This window comes from Manihot esculenta, chromosome 8 (genome assembly GCF_001659605.2).
Source record: "Manihot esculenta cultivar AM560-2 chromosome 8, M.esculenta_v8, whole genome shotgun sequence".
Taxonomy (NCBI): Eukaryota; Viridiplantae; Streptophyta; class Magnoliopsida; order Malpighiales; family Euphorbiaceae; genus Manihot; species Manihot esculenta.
The window spans coordinates 28,579,849-28,593,965 of record NC_035168.2 but is presented as its reverse complement, the minus strand read 5'-3'; the positions used below and the strand labels follow the sequence as shown (position 1 = coordinate 28,593,965).

Sequence of the window (14,117 nt, the reverse complement as noted above, 5' to 3'; positions counted from 1 at the left end):
ATATATGAAATAGCGATCCAAAGAATAATATAAAATTATATTTTAAAAAAATAGATAATATCAAAAAATATCAAACGATTTTCTTTTTTAAATAATTTTATTTAATTATATGATAAATTTACATAAACTTACTATAAAATGGTAATTTTATAGTCTAATTTTTTGAGTTTTTTTTTTTCTCTTTTCTTATGATAACATATCAAATTTTTTCAGAGAGTATACATCGATTCAAATCGAAAAATCGAATTGAATCGATTGATTTCAGTTTAATAATTCAGTTAGTTAAAATATTTAATTTGATTCGATTAGTATTTTTCAAATTATTCAATTTTCAGTTTAGTTCGATTTAAATATGTTGAATAATTTACTAATTAAATTAATCGATTTTACTATATAGTATTATATTAACTTTTATCCAACTTAATCAGTGTTCTAAGTCCAATTTTCTCTTATCCAATCCAATTAGCAGCCAAGTCGAAACGTGTTAAATTTATAAATTTTAATTTTAATATAATTAAATCAAATCAAATTAATTTTTATTAATTTAATTCAATTTGATTATTTTTTAATAATCGATTTAATTTAATTTTTAATCGATTTAATTTAATTTTTAATTTTTTCGATTTTATTCGGATTAAAATTAAACATGTACATAACATGCATTCAGCCAAAAGCCAATGTGGGCAGTCTCTGATTCTTAACTTTCTTAAAGCCAAATTTTCAAAACACTGATTTTTAATTGGAAACAACAAAAAGTTCCTTCAAAATTCAACTACCACAACACACCAAAACCGGGATTCTTGCTTGATCTCGCTCTCCGTGATTTACCGTTAATAGAATTTTAAATACAATACGCATCATTAAAAAAAATAAATAAATAAACTTTCCCTCCTGTGAAAATTAATTTTCATGTCTTTGCCGCTCTAATGGCTTCCCTACTTCCTTTTTTTTAAAAAAAAAAATTACTATTTTAATGTTTTTTTTTCATTTATAAATTACGATTCTAATATATTGAAAAAAAATTATTTAAATTTAAAACACATGAATATAGATCGTTTTATTAAAAAATTATATAAAATTCACATTTGTGTCTAAATTTATAATAGATCATATCCATTTAAATTTTTTTTAATAAAACAATAATAAACTTTTAAAAGGTTTATTTTAGCTTTCCATTCAAGTTTATAAAATATAAATTATTATTATATTATTACAAATAAAATAGTACTATTATTCCATATGAATGATAAAGTTGGTAAATAAATTGCTGAAAAAAAGTACTTCAATAAAAAAAATTATTTCCACCAAAATTAAGAAATTTTTTTTATTACCAATAGATTTTGAGTAAGGTAATAAAAGTAATCTACCTGTTTCAGCTCTTTCAAATCTGGCCCAACATTTTCCTTGGAAAAAAATTCTGGCTTAATGTTGTTAGGTCAAGCCCAGGCTCAACTATAAAATGACACTAGTGAAAACTGGCCCATTTACTTTCTATGTTGAAATTTATTTAATTTATTATTTAATTTTCATATTAAAATTTTAAATTTATGATATTAATTTTTTATTTTTACATTATATTGATTAATTTTCGATTGAAAACTCGAACCATCTACCTATTTTTTGAAAAGAGAAAATACTACTTCCTATTATATTTTTCTCTTTAAAATTTTTTAAAAAAATCAATTTAAAGATAAATAAAAAATCTATAAAATTATCTGAAGTACAAATTAATTTTGATAAACAAAAATTTGTGCGAAAGTAAATTAAAAAAATCGAATCTAACCACTAAATTTATTCAAAATGAAACTGAAATATAAATTAAGAAAATATGAGCACAATTTTTATTAACCAAAACACCACAAATACATATAAAACATTGATTTAAAATTAAAAAAAAAAAAAAAAAAAAAGAGCAACCATAAAACGCAACATCATAACACGGGAACTATAAAATACTTCACATACACAACTCAAGCTCCGGTGATCTCAATAGCCTTGACCTCAGGCTTCTTCTCCTCCGCCTTCGGAATGGTCACCGTCAGCACTCCATTCTCCATTGAAGCCTTCACTTCATCAACCTTAGCATTTTCCGGTAACCAGAATTTCCTCACAAACTTCCCTCTTCCCCTTTCCATGCGGTGCCACTTATCATTCTTCTCCTCGTCCTCCACACTTCTCTCCCCGCTGATCTGAAGAACCCTTCCTTCCTCAATCTCAACTTTCACTTCCTCTTTCTTTAGGCCTGGAAGATCAGCTTTGAACACATGGGCTTCTGGGGTCTCCTTCCAATCAACTTCTACATTAGCGAATGTGGAAATCTCGTTGTTCGAACCGTACACGTCGGTGGAGAATGGGGTAGCAAACAAGGATCGGATCAGAGACATCTGCGCTCAAAGAATGTAAAAGAAAGCAACTTTGAGAGTGTTTAGGTGATTGCAAACTTGAACTTGGTCGGTGATGAAGCTGAGAGGATTGGATGGTAATATTTATAGGGAATGGATTTGGTGTTTGAAGTTTCGGGGTTCTTCTCTTTAGGTCTGTCTGGATATGACACGATTCATCTCTAGCCTTCCACCATCTTCTACTTGCTCCTCGGCGTTGCTTTCAAGTTTCAGATTACCGGTTTGGGCTTTCTGAAGGATCATTGCTCAAGCTAAGCAACAAGGGTTCCAACCAAGCCCATGAACTTACCAATTTCGTTTGCAAGAAATTTGAGTTTCCTTTCATGTGGGCTGCTCAAATTGCTACTGTGGGCTAATCGTTGATCGTATTAACACCGTTTTCTGAATTTTTCCCACTGAAGACGGATTAGATCTAGCCATGGTTTGGATCATGAATCGAACTTGGATTGGCCTGGATGAACCTCGAGATTAGAGCAAATCAACTGTTTCAATCTTTAATTAAACTGGAGTGGACGAACAAGATACAAGGAGACGAGCTCGGTCTCTTTCTTAAACTTGAACCAGAATAGCTTAAACTCATCGGTTTGAACTTATAGTTTCAAACTAAAACTGATTAATCTCCTTTAATTTTTTACATTATAAACAAAATAAATAATAGGTGCATCTGAATAAATTTAAAAGATTATAAATGGCTATTCATTTCAAAAAAAATGTTTATAATTTTATATTTTACAAATCTATATGTTGTAATATATGAAATATTAATTTTGAAAATTTTAATAAGGTGAAATTAAAATTAAAATTAAAATCAAACTTAAATTGAATTAAACTACTTTAAAAGGAAATTATTTTAAATTAAAATCGGCTCAAACCCTAAAGCTTATAATTGAAGTCAAACTAAAATCAATCCATGTCTAAAACTAATTGAAAAATTAAAAAGCAATTAAAATTTCAAAATAGAGATGGAGCACGGAGATTGACCTCTCATATTTATTCAAATAAGTTTACCACTCATCAAATTAAGCCTGTAAATGTCTTTAACAATACACTTTTCATATGCTGTTCAAAGCTTAAAAAGTGATATCCAGAAGAATTATAGATAGATGTATAGTTATATATCATTTTATGCATATCATTTATTACATCACACATTATATTTTCATTCTCAAATGTAAAGGTTTTTATGCAGTATTGCATAAAAGATGGGCCTAAGCCCAAGTATATCAACACCAACAACCAAAACACAAGTGGTCTAGGGCTCCCAATCGAAACCGGAACCCAAACCTAACCCTAATCCAACTGGTAATACAAGGAAAAGAAATGTCGCTACTGGTCAGTTGCGCCGCCCCAAATTGCTAGAACCCAATGAAGCAAAGTAAGAAGAAGCAACTTAAAAACAAAGAACACCAAGCGCAGCTTCTCCACAATGGTGCCATGGCCCAAACTCAGAACAGCATAACAGGCAACTGGAGGAAGATTTAGGAGAAAAGGTCGCTAAAGGACCAATCAAAATGGGATATGGCAGGCTCCAAATAGTGCCATGTCGGATAGAGTAAAGAAGTCATGTTTATGTAATAGCTAGCAACGGACATGATCGAATTGTAATGTAATGTCTTAATCAGTATAGTTATGTAATGAGATGATGTATATGGATGTTAGAGGTGTGATTGACCATAGATAGTTGTTATCCCTTTTTAATTACATGATCGTAGAGATTTTTATGATGTTTAGGTAAACCAACTCAGCATATGTTATGCCACCCATTGGGGGCACTGATGAGATCCCACAGAGGGATCAATGTTATGTTAATGTTTATGCACAGGTTGAGTTTGGTTGATGTTCATGGAAAGAAAAGTTTTAATTTTATGTATGTTGTTGATCATGTATGGGATTATACAGGTTTACAGGTTATATGTCAGGCTTGCTACGGGTCCCGGCGGCCTTAAGCCGATCTGGATCCTAGCGCCGGTAGCGGTCCGATTTTCGGGTCGTTACACTTCCCAAAAAGCTAAATGGATACAAGCCATGATGGAAAGAAGTTAAAGTTTTAGAAGAAAATTAAACATGAGACCTAGTTCCAAAGCCAAAAGACAAAGCCCATCATGCAAATGGGTGTACAAGATCAAGACCCTGCTAGATAGATCAATCGAAAGATACAAAGCTCAATTTCTAACTTGGGGATTTTCACGATAATACAGACTAGATATGATGAGACGTTTAGTCCAGTGGCCAAGATTGCAACTGTTCGTATTTTATTGACACTTGCAGCATCAAAATCGCAAAATATGTGGTAGATAGATGTGAAAAATATTTTTCTGAATGGAGAATTGGATCATTAAGTTTACATGGAGCAACAGCAAAGGTTCGAAAGCAAGCTATATCCTCAACATGTCTGTAAGTTGAAGAAGGTACTATATAGACTCAAACAAGCTCCAAGGGCTTGGTATGGAAAAATTGTTGAGTTTCTTGTTCGTAGTGGTTATACAATTGTATTAGCAAATTCTAGTTTGTTTGTCAAAGTTTAAGAAGAAAAGCTAGTAGTCATTTTTTTTTTATGTTGATGATCTCATTATTACTGGAGATGATGAGAAATAGATCCAACAAACAAAGAAGAATTTATCAATTCGCTTCTAAATGAAAGAGCTTAGAGAATTAAATTACTTTCTTGGACTAGAAGTAGAACGCACAAAGGAGAGAATGTTCATATGTCAGCAAAAATATACAAACAATTTACTTCAGAAGCATGGAATGCTTAATTACAAACCTCTTGCTCTTCTAATAGAGGTCAACTCCAAGCTAAGTATCTCCGAAGGCAAAGATTTGGAAGATTAAAAAATGTACAAACAATTGGAAGTTTAATCTATCTGACATTGACAAGACCAGATATTGCATTTGCAGTTAGAGTAGCAAGCCGCTTCATGCAAAATCCGAAAAAGCCTCACTTGAAAGCAGTTAAAAGAATTTTGAGATACATCAGAGGAATACTTGATCTCAGGTTATTTTATAAAAGCAAAGTTTACTGCAAATTAGAAGGTTATTGTAATGCTGATTATGCTGGTGACTGTGATACAAGAAGATCAACTACAAGCTACATATTTAGTCTGGATTCTGAAGCAGTTACTTAGTGTAGTAAGAGACAATCAACCGTGTCACTCTCAACCACAGAAGCAGAATATCAAGCAGTAACAATGGCAGCGCAAGAAAGTACTTAGTAGGTACAATAATTGAAGGACTTGCATCAAAAAATTAATTATCCAATACCATTGTATTGTGATAATTTGTCAGCAATCAGTCTAGTTGAAAATCCAGTGTTTCATGTAAGAACTAAGTATGTTGAGATGCACTATCACCTCATAAGAGAAGAAGTGTTAAAAGATAAGATCAAGGTGATGAAAATGAAGACAAAAAAATTAATTGGTTAACATTTTCACCAAAGGTTTATCTAATACAAAAATATAAAAGTTTTAGAAGTTACTCGATATGGTCTCAAAGGCAACTATAAAGAAATATAATTAGTGATGAAATGGAGTATTAAAATCATCACTATTTACATACAAATGAATATAATGATTACTATTTAAAAAAAAATAATATAATGATTAATAAAAAAAAAGAGCAAATATCAACAAATGTGGTAGAACATTAATGAAACTTACATAAACTTTGAAAATAAGTACACTTTTTTTTATATAAATAGATTTGAAGTGGGAGGATGCAAAACATCAATTTTGAGAGCATTAAATGAGCAAAGCATATCTCAAACAAGCTAAAGTAGTCGGTAAAAAAAATAAGAGTGAAGTAAAAGTGGGTGGTAATAAGTAGGATGAGAATATATTTATATTTGAGTAATATTATTTTTTGTTGTAATAATTTTAATTTTAATAAAATTAATATTTTTTTTAGTGAGTATAATTTTTTTTATTGTGTTTTTATTTTTTTCGTTCTCTTCATTCCCCACACTAATGACCTCATGCACATTATTGGTCTGTGAAGTGACCAAATGATCAACACAGTACAACATATGTAATGAAGATCATGAGGCCAAATATGTCAAACCCATCAAAATCACATAATATATCTACTATTTTCCTTCTTTGTTGAAAGAATGCCATATAGAATGGAAAAAACGAGAATTTAAATCTCACCTTTCGAACAAAATTGCCAACTTCTTGGTTTTCAAAATATTTCCTGCTGATTTAACTTTTTTTTTTAAATAATATTTTATTTTATTTATTATTTATTTTCTGACATTAAATTTTATTATCCTGTTAATTTTATATTTGTACATTAATTTGATTTTTTTTTATTGAAACTCAAACCCTCTGCTCAATTCACATAATCCATTTTCATTCTTTTAAAAAGAGCCATTTGAAGATGAATAAAAAAATATCAATAAAATTATCTGAATTCAACATTAATTAATTTTGATAAACAAAAATTTTATTCAGAAATAAATAAAAAGACAAATGTGACCGCTAAATTTATGCATCATGACCGTATTCATAATAATTTTAAAAATAATATTTAATATTTTAAATTATTTAAATACTAGTATTTAACTAATATTTAAAGGTCATATGAATGAAATAGAAATATAAATTAAGAAAAATATGAGCAACAATTTTTATTATTAAAAACACCACAACTACATATAAGACATCACATTTATATAAAATAATAATTTAAAAAAGAAAAAAAAAAAAAAACAAGAGCAACCATAAAACATAAAATTGTTCACATACACAACTCAAGCTCCGGTGATCTCAATAGCCTTGACCTCAGGCTTCTTCTCCTCCGCCTTCGGAATGGTCACCGTCAGCACTCCATTCTCCATTGAAGCCTTCACTTCATCAACCTTAGCATTTTCCGGTAACCAGAATTTCCTCACAAACTTCCCTCTTCCCCTTTCCATGCGGTGCCACTTATCATTCTTCTCCTCGTCCTCCACACTTCTCTCCCCGCTGATCTGAAGAACCCTTCCTTCCTCAATCTCAACTTTCACTTCCTCTTTCTTTAGGCCTGGAAGATCAGCTTTGAACACATGGGCTTCTGGGGTCTCCTTCCAATCAACTTCTACATTAGCGAATGTGGAAATCTCGTTGTTCGAACCGTACACGTCGGTGGAGAATGGGGTAGCAAACAAGGATCGGATCAGAGACATCTGCGCTCAAAGAATGTAAAAGAAAGCAACTTTGAGAGTGTTTAGGTGATTGCAAACTTGAACTTGGTCGGTGATGAAGCTGAGAGGATTGGATGGTAATATTTATAGGGAATGGATTTGGTGTTTGAAGTTTCGGGGTTCTTCTCTTTAGGTCTGTCTGGATATGACACGATTCATCTCTAGCCTTCCACCATCTTCTACTTGCTCCTCGGCGTTGCTTTCAAGTTTCAGATTACCGGTTTGGGCTTTCTGAAGGATCATTGCTCAAGCTAAGCAACAAGGGTTCCAACCAAGCCCATGAACTTACCAATTTCGTTTGCAAGAAATTTGAGTTTCCTTTCATGTGGGCTGCTCAAATTGCTACTGTGGGCTAATCGTTGATCGTATTAACACCGTTTTCTGAATTTTTCCCACTGAAGACGGATTAGATCTAGCCATGGTTTGGATCATGAATCGAACTTGGATTGGCCTGGATGAACCTCGAGATTAGAGCAAATCAACTGTTTCAATCTTTAATTAAACTGGAGTGGACGAACAAGATACAAGGAGACGAGCTCGGTCTCTTTCTTAAACTTGAACCAGAATAGCTTAAACTCATCGGTTTGAACTTATAGTTTCAAACTAAAACTGATTAATCTCCTTTAATTTTTTACATTATAAACAAAATAAATAATAGGTGCATCTGAATAAATTTAAAAGATTATAAATGGCTATTCATTTCAAAAAAAACGTTTATAATTTTATATTTTACAAATTTATATGTTGTAATATATGAAATATTAATTTTGAAAATTTTAATAAGGTGAAATTAAAATTAAAATTAAAATCAAACTTAAATTGAATTAAACTACTTTAAAAGGAAATTATTTTAAATTAAAATCGGCTCAAACCCTAAAGCTTATAATTGAAGTCAAACTAAAATCAATCCATGTCTAAAACTAATTGAAAAATTAAAAAGCAATTAAAATTTCAAAATAGAGATGGAGCACGGAGATTGACCTCTCATATTTATTCAAATAAGTTTACCGCTCATCAAATTAAGCCTGTAAATGTCTTTAACAATACACTTTTTATATGCTGTTCAAAGCTTAAAAAGTGATATCCAGAAGAATTATAGATAGATGTATAGTTATATATCATTTTATGCATATCATTTATTACATCACACATTATATTTTCATTCTCAAATGTAAAGGTTTTTATGCAGTATTGCATAAAAGATGGGCCTAAGCCCAAGTATATCAACACCAACAACCAAAACACAAGTGGTCTAGGGCTCCCAATCGAAACCGGAACCCAGACCTAACCCTAATCCAACTGGTAATACAAGGAAAAGAAATGTCGCTACTGGTCAGTTGCGCCGCCCCAAATTGCTAGAACCCAATGAAGCAAAGTAAGAAGAAGCAACTTAAAAACAAAGAACACCAAGCGCAGCTTCTCCACAATGGTGCCATGGCCCAAACTCAGAACAGCATAACAGGCAACTGGAGGAAGATTTAGGAGAAAAGGTCGCTAAAGGACCAATCAAAATGGGATATGGCAGGCTCCAAATAGTGCCATGTCGTGTAGGATACTGACTTAGTCTAAAAAGACTGAAGTGCATGCATATAGCATTTATGTAAATTATTATTTTATATATTTTAATTACAATTATTGATAATAATAATAATTTAAAAATTATTATATTAATTATTATTATTAAAAATAAAACAATAATTTAATTATATTTTTATAATGAATAAAATGTACTATTAAAATTAATATCTTATTCAATATAAAATAATTTTTTATTAAAATATATTACTATTATTATTATATATAATTAAAAAAATAAATTTATTTTATAATAATTTTAAATTGGTATAAACTGTTATCATACGAATATTATGAAAATAATTTTATAACCGTTATAAAAATATGGTTGCATAAATTTTAAAATGTAATAGTAATTTTTTTTATTGTGATTTGCCATCTAAATTTATAAAAATAAATAAATAAATAAATATATAAATATATATATATATCAAAGCTCCAAGAAGGTACACAAAACAACAAATCTAGAGGTAACTATGAATAAATCCTCATAATTAATCACCGCCTACCTTACAAAAATGAAAAAATAAAAAAAAAAACTATATACACTCCACAATCCCATGGAGAAAGAAACTTATTCTATTGTTAAACAAGTAAGAGAGAATGACAAGAAGAGAATAAGAAGAAAATGAGAATGAAACGAGACGATTATTTTCTTAATTACATATTGGTGTATAAATTTGTTACCTTATATTATTTATTATATTAACATTACATAAGAAATTATGTTAAAATTTATTTCCGTTGTGATATTGTAAAAACTGCAATGATTATGAAACTAAAAGTAGAAGGCTTTTAACAATACTTTCACAGTAATTTACAATATTATTCTGTGTGATATTATTCATAATATTTATTACATCGTATACCATATTAATATTTAAATATGTTATGTGAAAATTGATTTTAAAAAAAATATTATTAAAATTAGGTGTGAGTATCCAATCGGTTCGGTTCAAAATTGAATCGAATTAAATAAATTAAAAATCAAAATTTTAGTATTTATAAAAATCAAACCGAATTGATTTTGATTAAAAATCAAATCAAATCGAACTGGTTTAATTCAGTTCGATTTGATTCGATTTAATCGGTTTAAATTTTTAATAATTTTTTTATTTTTTATCTTTATTTTTAATATTTTAAAATTTAATTGAAATATTTTAATTTTAACATGATTTAATCTCTATATTATTTAAAATAATATATTATTTTACAAATCGGTTTGATTCGAATTTTTCAATTTTTTTTATCAAAACTGAAACGAATTGAAATAATTGAAATTTTTAAAATTAAAAATTGAATCAAATTAAAATAAATAAAAATTCGAACTGAAATTTTAATTTAATTCAATTCGATTAATTTTTCGATTTGAATCGAATTCTTTGAAACTTAATTTTATTGTAGTGATAGTATGAAAAATGAAAAAAATTTCCAATTTTAATCTAAATTGTTTTACATTGTTTTCAGTTTAAAATCATTAAAATTAAATACACATTTAATAGAACTAATAAGTTTTATTTAACGTGGATTGCACGTGTAACACTCGTTATAATATTATATATATAATTATAATTATTTAATAATTTTATAATTACTTTTTATTTTATTTAATAAATTTATGTCATAAATTTAATTTTTTATTATTTATATATGATTTAAATTTTAATTTTTTAATAATAAATTAATTTAAATAATAAAGTTATTATCTGTTTTAAAAGTTAATTTCAATTAATTTAAATAATAAAATCATGATCTACTTAAATTTTAATTATATACTTGTAACTAATTAGATAAATATAGACTATATAATATATATTTATAATTAAAATTTTTAAATATCAAAATTTATTAAAATTAATAAATTATTTTTAGTATAATAATTAATTTAATTCATTAAATTTAAAATTAATAACATTAAATTAAATTCACTTGTACAATATTATAAATATTTTTATTTTAAATAAAGATTATAATAAAAAATTGCTATGAAAATTAAATAAATTAATTATAATTATTAAAATATACAAAACTTAAATATTAAATATATTAATATTTATATTAATATTTATATTATTTTTAATTCACTTAAAATTTTTTTAATTGATATAATAAAAAAACTTAATTAGAGATTAAAAATATTATTTGTTTCGATTCAATGACAACTAATCAGTTATTATTTTGCGTAATATACTATTATTTTTTAATAGAAAAAATTAAATTTTCTTATAAATTACAATAAAATTATAAAATAAAATTTATTTTTTATAAATAAAAGTATTATATTTATATACGATATTTTTAATATTTTCACTATAATACGGTATTTTATAATTTTTTTATAAGCAATAAATGATGAATTTTAATGCATTTAAATTACAATTTATTTTGTCAATAATTACTTATTATCCTAATAAATTTTAATATGTCATTTAAATATTTTTAAATTTAAATTATCAAATATTTTTTATAGAAATTTTTTTAAAAATTTTTTTAATATATTTATTAAAAATTTTAAAATATACAAAATTAGCATAGTATTGAATTTCTCCTGCTTGCTGCTTGCTTGAATTATATAACCGTGATCAAGAATATAATTTGAAAAAAAAAGATAATAAAATTATTCTCTTAAATATTTAAATAATAATAAAATTACAAATATTTAAAATTAAAATAATCCTTTACTATCTTTTTTTTAAATCATTAATTTATTAATAAACATTTCATATATTATACCATTTTAAGTTTTTAAATTTAAATTTATTATCTAATATTTATTTTTAATATTTTTAAATAATATGTCGTGATAGTTATTTTTGATATTTTTAAATAATATTTAAATTTTTTATTTTAATAGTCATACATAAAAATTTTAATTTTTTTAATTATCATATATATATATATATCAAAACCTATAAATTTAATGATAAATATATTAAAAAATATCAAAAATTTAAATGTACAAAACACATCAAGGTTAAAAATTTAAGATAATAATTATTAAAATATTAATTAATTGTCAAATAAAATTAATTAAATTAAAGAAAACAAATCTAATAATATGATATGGTGATAATTATTTTAATATTTTTAATTAATATTTAAATTTATTATTTTAATAATTTTGTCTCAAAAAATTTAATTTAAATATTATCAAAATTATTAATTTTTAATAATTATCCTACGTAATTAATAAAATAAAATTAATTAAATTCATAAATAAATATTTAAACATGTATTAATTTTAAATGATAAATATTAAAAATATTTTAGACGATATATAAATAATTTATTAATTTAAAATTATTTAAATAATAAAATAATAAAATAATAAAATAATTATCCATTTTAAAATTTAAAAGCAAATGTAAATACCGAAGATGAATTTGAAGGTGTACTTGTTCATTGACCTTGGCCAGAAACACAAAAGATGTAGAATCTACCATTCTTACTTGATAATCAAAGCACAAATTCAAAATCAAAGACAACTTTAAAAAGCACCAATTCTATACGGTAGAGATTTTGTGCGTCTCTTTCTTGATCATGTTATTATCCACAATATTAATTAGCATATGCATTTCTATAAAATGTCATATTATATATAGGAAAGAAGGAGAAGATCTCAAAATATATATCCATTACTTGAATCTTTGTTAAAAAGGAACCACTTATGAGAATAAAATTTTCCAAATCAAGAAACCACCAAAAACCTCTTAGAAATGAATGGGTTTTGTTGGTTCTGCAAAGAGCAATAAAATGGTGAAAATAATAATATGAATGCCCACTTAATAGAAGTGATAACGGGAGTAAATAATTTAAATTAAATACATTTTATTGTTTATTCAAAGATTTTGATAAACAAAAAAATTTAGGTGAATATTTAAATAATTGTCAGAATTTTTAAAAAGAGAGCAGAATTAATATTTTTTATTCTTTTCTTTCCATTTTCTACTTATTTACTTGCTCGCTACAACACAACTAGATCTGATTGCTTGGTTTTGTATGTTAGTCCTTGGGGCCAAAATCCTCATTTATATCGTTTATAAGATCTATTGTGTAACGACTCAAAAATCGGACCGCTATCGGCGCTAGAGTTCAGATCGACTTAAGGTCGTCGGAATCCGCAGCAAGCCTACTATATATCCTATTACACCTGATAAAATCTCATTTATGATCACACGTTTTAACAAAAATATAAACATTTTGTAAATCAAGACTCAACCTGTGTATGTATCATAACTGAAAACATAAGACCCATACTAGAGTTCTCATCAAATGCTCCAGTATGGTCAATAAAACATGCCTTAAGTTCAGTTCAAATATAAACTCATACTTAAAACTTTTACATAAGGATCATGCAAACAGGGATTACAAGGACAAAAACTAGGGTAAAGCATAATTCTAAAACCATAAAACAATAAATGTCCACATCTATACTATTATAATAGACTATACCAGCAACTCAACCGACTTTTCCGAACTAACTTTGATCCTGGAAACCTAGGGTTAGGAGAGAGGGATAAGCTACAAGAGTCTAGTGAATAGAACATAAAAATAGTTCAATAAACATATGATCGTATGAATGCATCACAACATAAACAATTCACATCAACATGGATTTTTCACCAGTAACCCTCTACAAATTTCAATAGTATCCAGCCCACAACGGGTGCTCCTCAGAACTTCCTCTTAAACATATCATAACATATCCATAATGCTAGGAGCGTAGAATGGGCAATCCTGGTCTTTCCCTTATATAGTGCCAAGGGCATAGAATGGGCAGCCCTAATCTTTTCATATCCGACATAGCATATCATATCATACTCGAGGGCTAGTAGGTCATCCAACATCCATCCACAACAACAAATAAATTATGCAATGCATCATATTCGTGAATTCTAATGCAAACAACCTAATTATATATATAAGGTATTTGTGATGCATAAGCATGCTTAAAAAGTTTA

The 14,117-nt window shown here is 27.1% G+C and overlaps 2 protein-coding genes across 2 annotated transcripts; both read right to left on the bottom strand.

Moving 5' to 3' along the window:
- Positions 1-1,818: 1,818 nt before the first annotated feature.
- LOC110620636 (class I heat shock protein) lies at positions 1,819-2,543 on the bottom strand. The gene has a single exon (XM_021764442.2). The coding sequence runs from the start codon at positions 2,382-2,384 to the stop codon at positions 1,971-1,973; it is 414 nt and encodes a 137-aa protein (XP_021620134.1). The 5' UTR covers positions 2,385-2,543; the 3' UTR covers positions 1,819-1,970.
- Positions 2,544-7,004: 4,461 nt separating this feature from the next.
- Positions 7,005-7,723, bottom strand: LOC122724330 (class I heat shock protein-like). The gene has a single exon (XM_043958805.1). The coding sequence runs from the start codon at positions 7,561-7,563 to the stop codon at positions 7,150-7,152; it is 414 nt and encodes a 137-aa protein (XP_043814740.1). The 5' UTR covers positions 7,564-7,723; the 3' UTR covers positions 7,005-7,149.
- Between the last annotated feature and the right edge of the window lie 6,394 nt (positions 7,724-14,117).

What these genes read in the sequence shown, in the direction of transcription:
- LOC110620636 (XM_021764442.2), bottom strand. Translation starts at nt 2,384, where the DNA reads ATGTCTCTGATCCGATCCTTGTTTGCTACCCCATTCTCCACCGACGTG.
- LOC122724330 (XM_043958805.1), bottom strand. Translation starts at nt 7,563, where the DNA reads ATGTCTCTGATCCGATCCTTGTTTGCTACCCCATTCTCCACCGACGTG.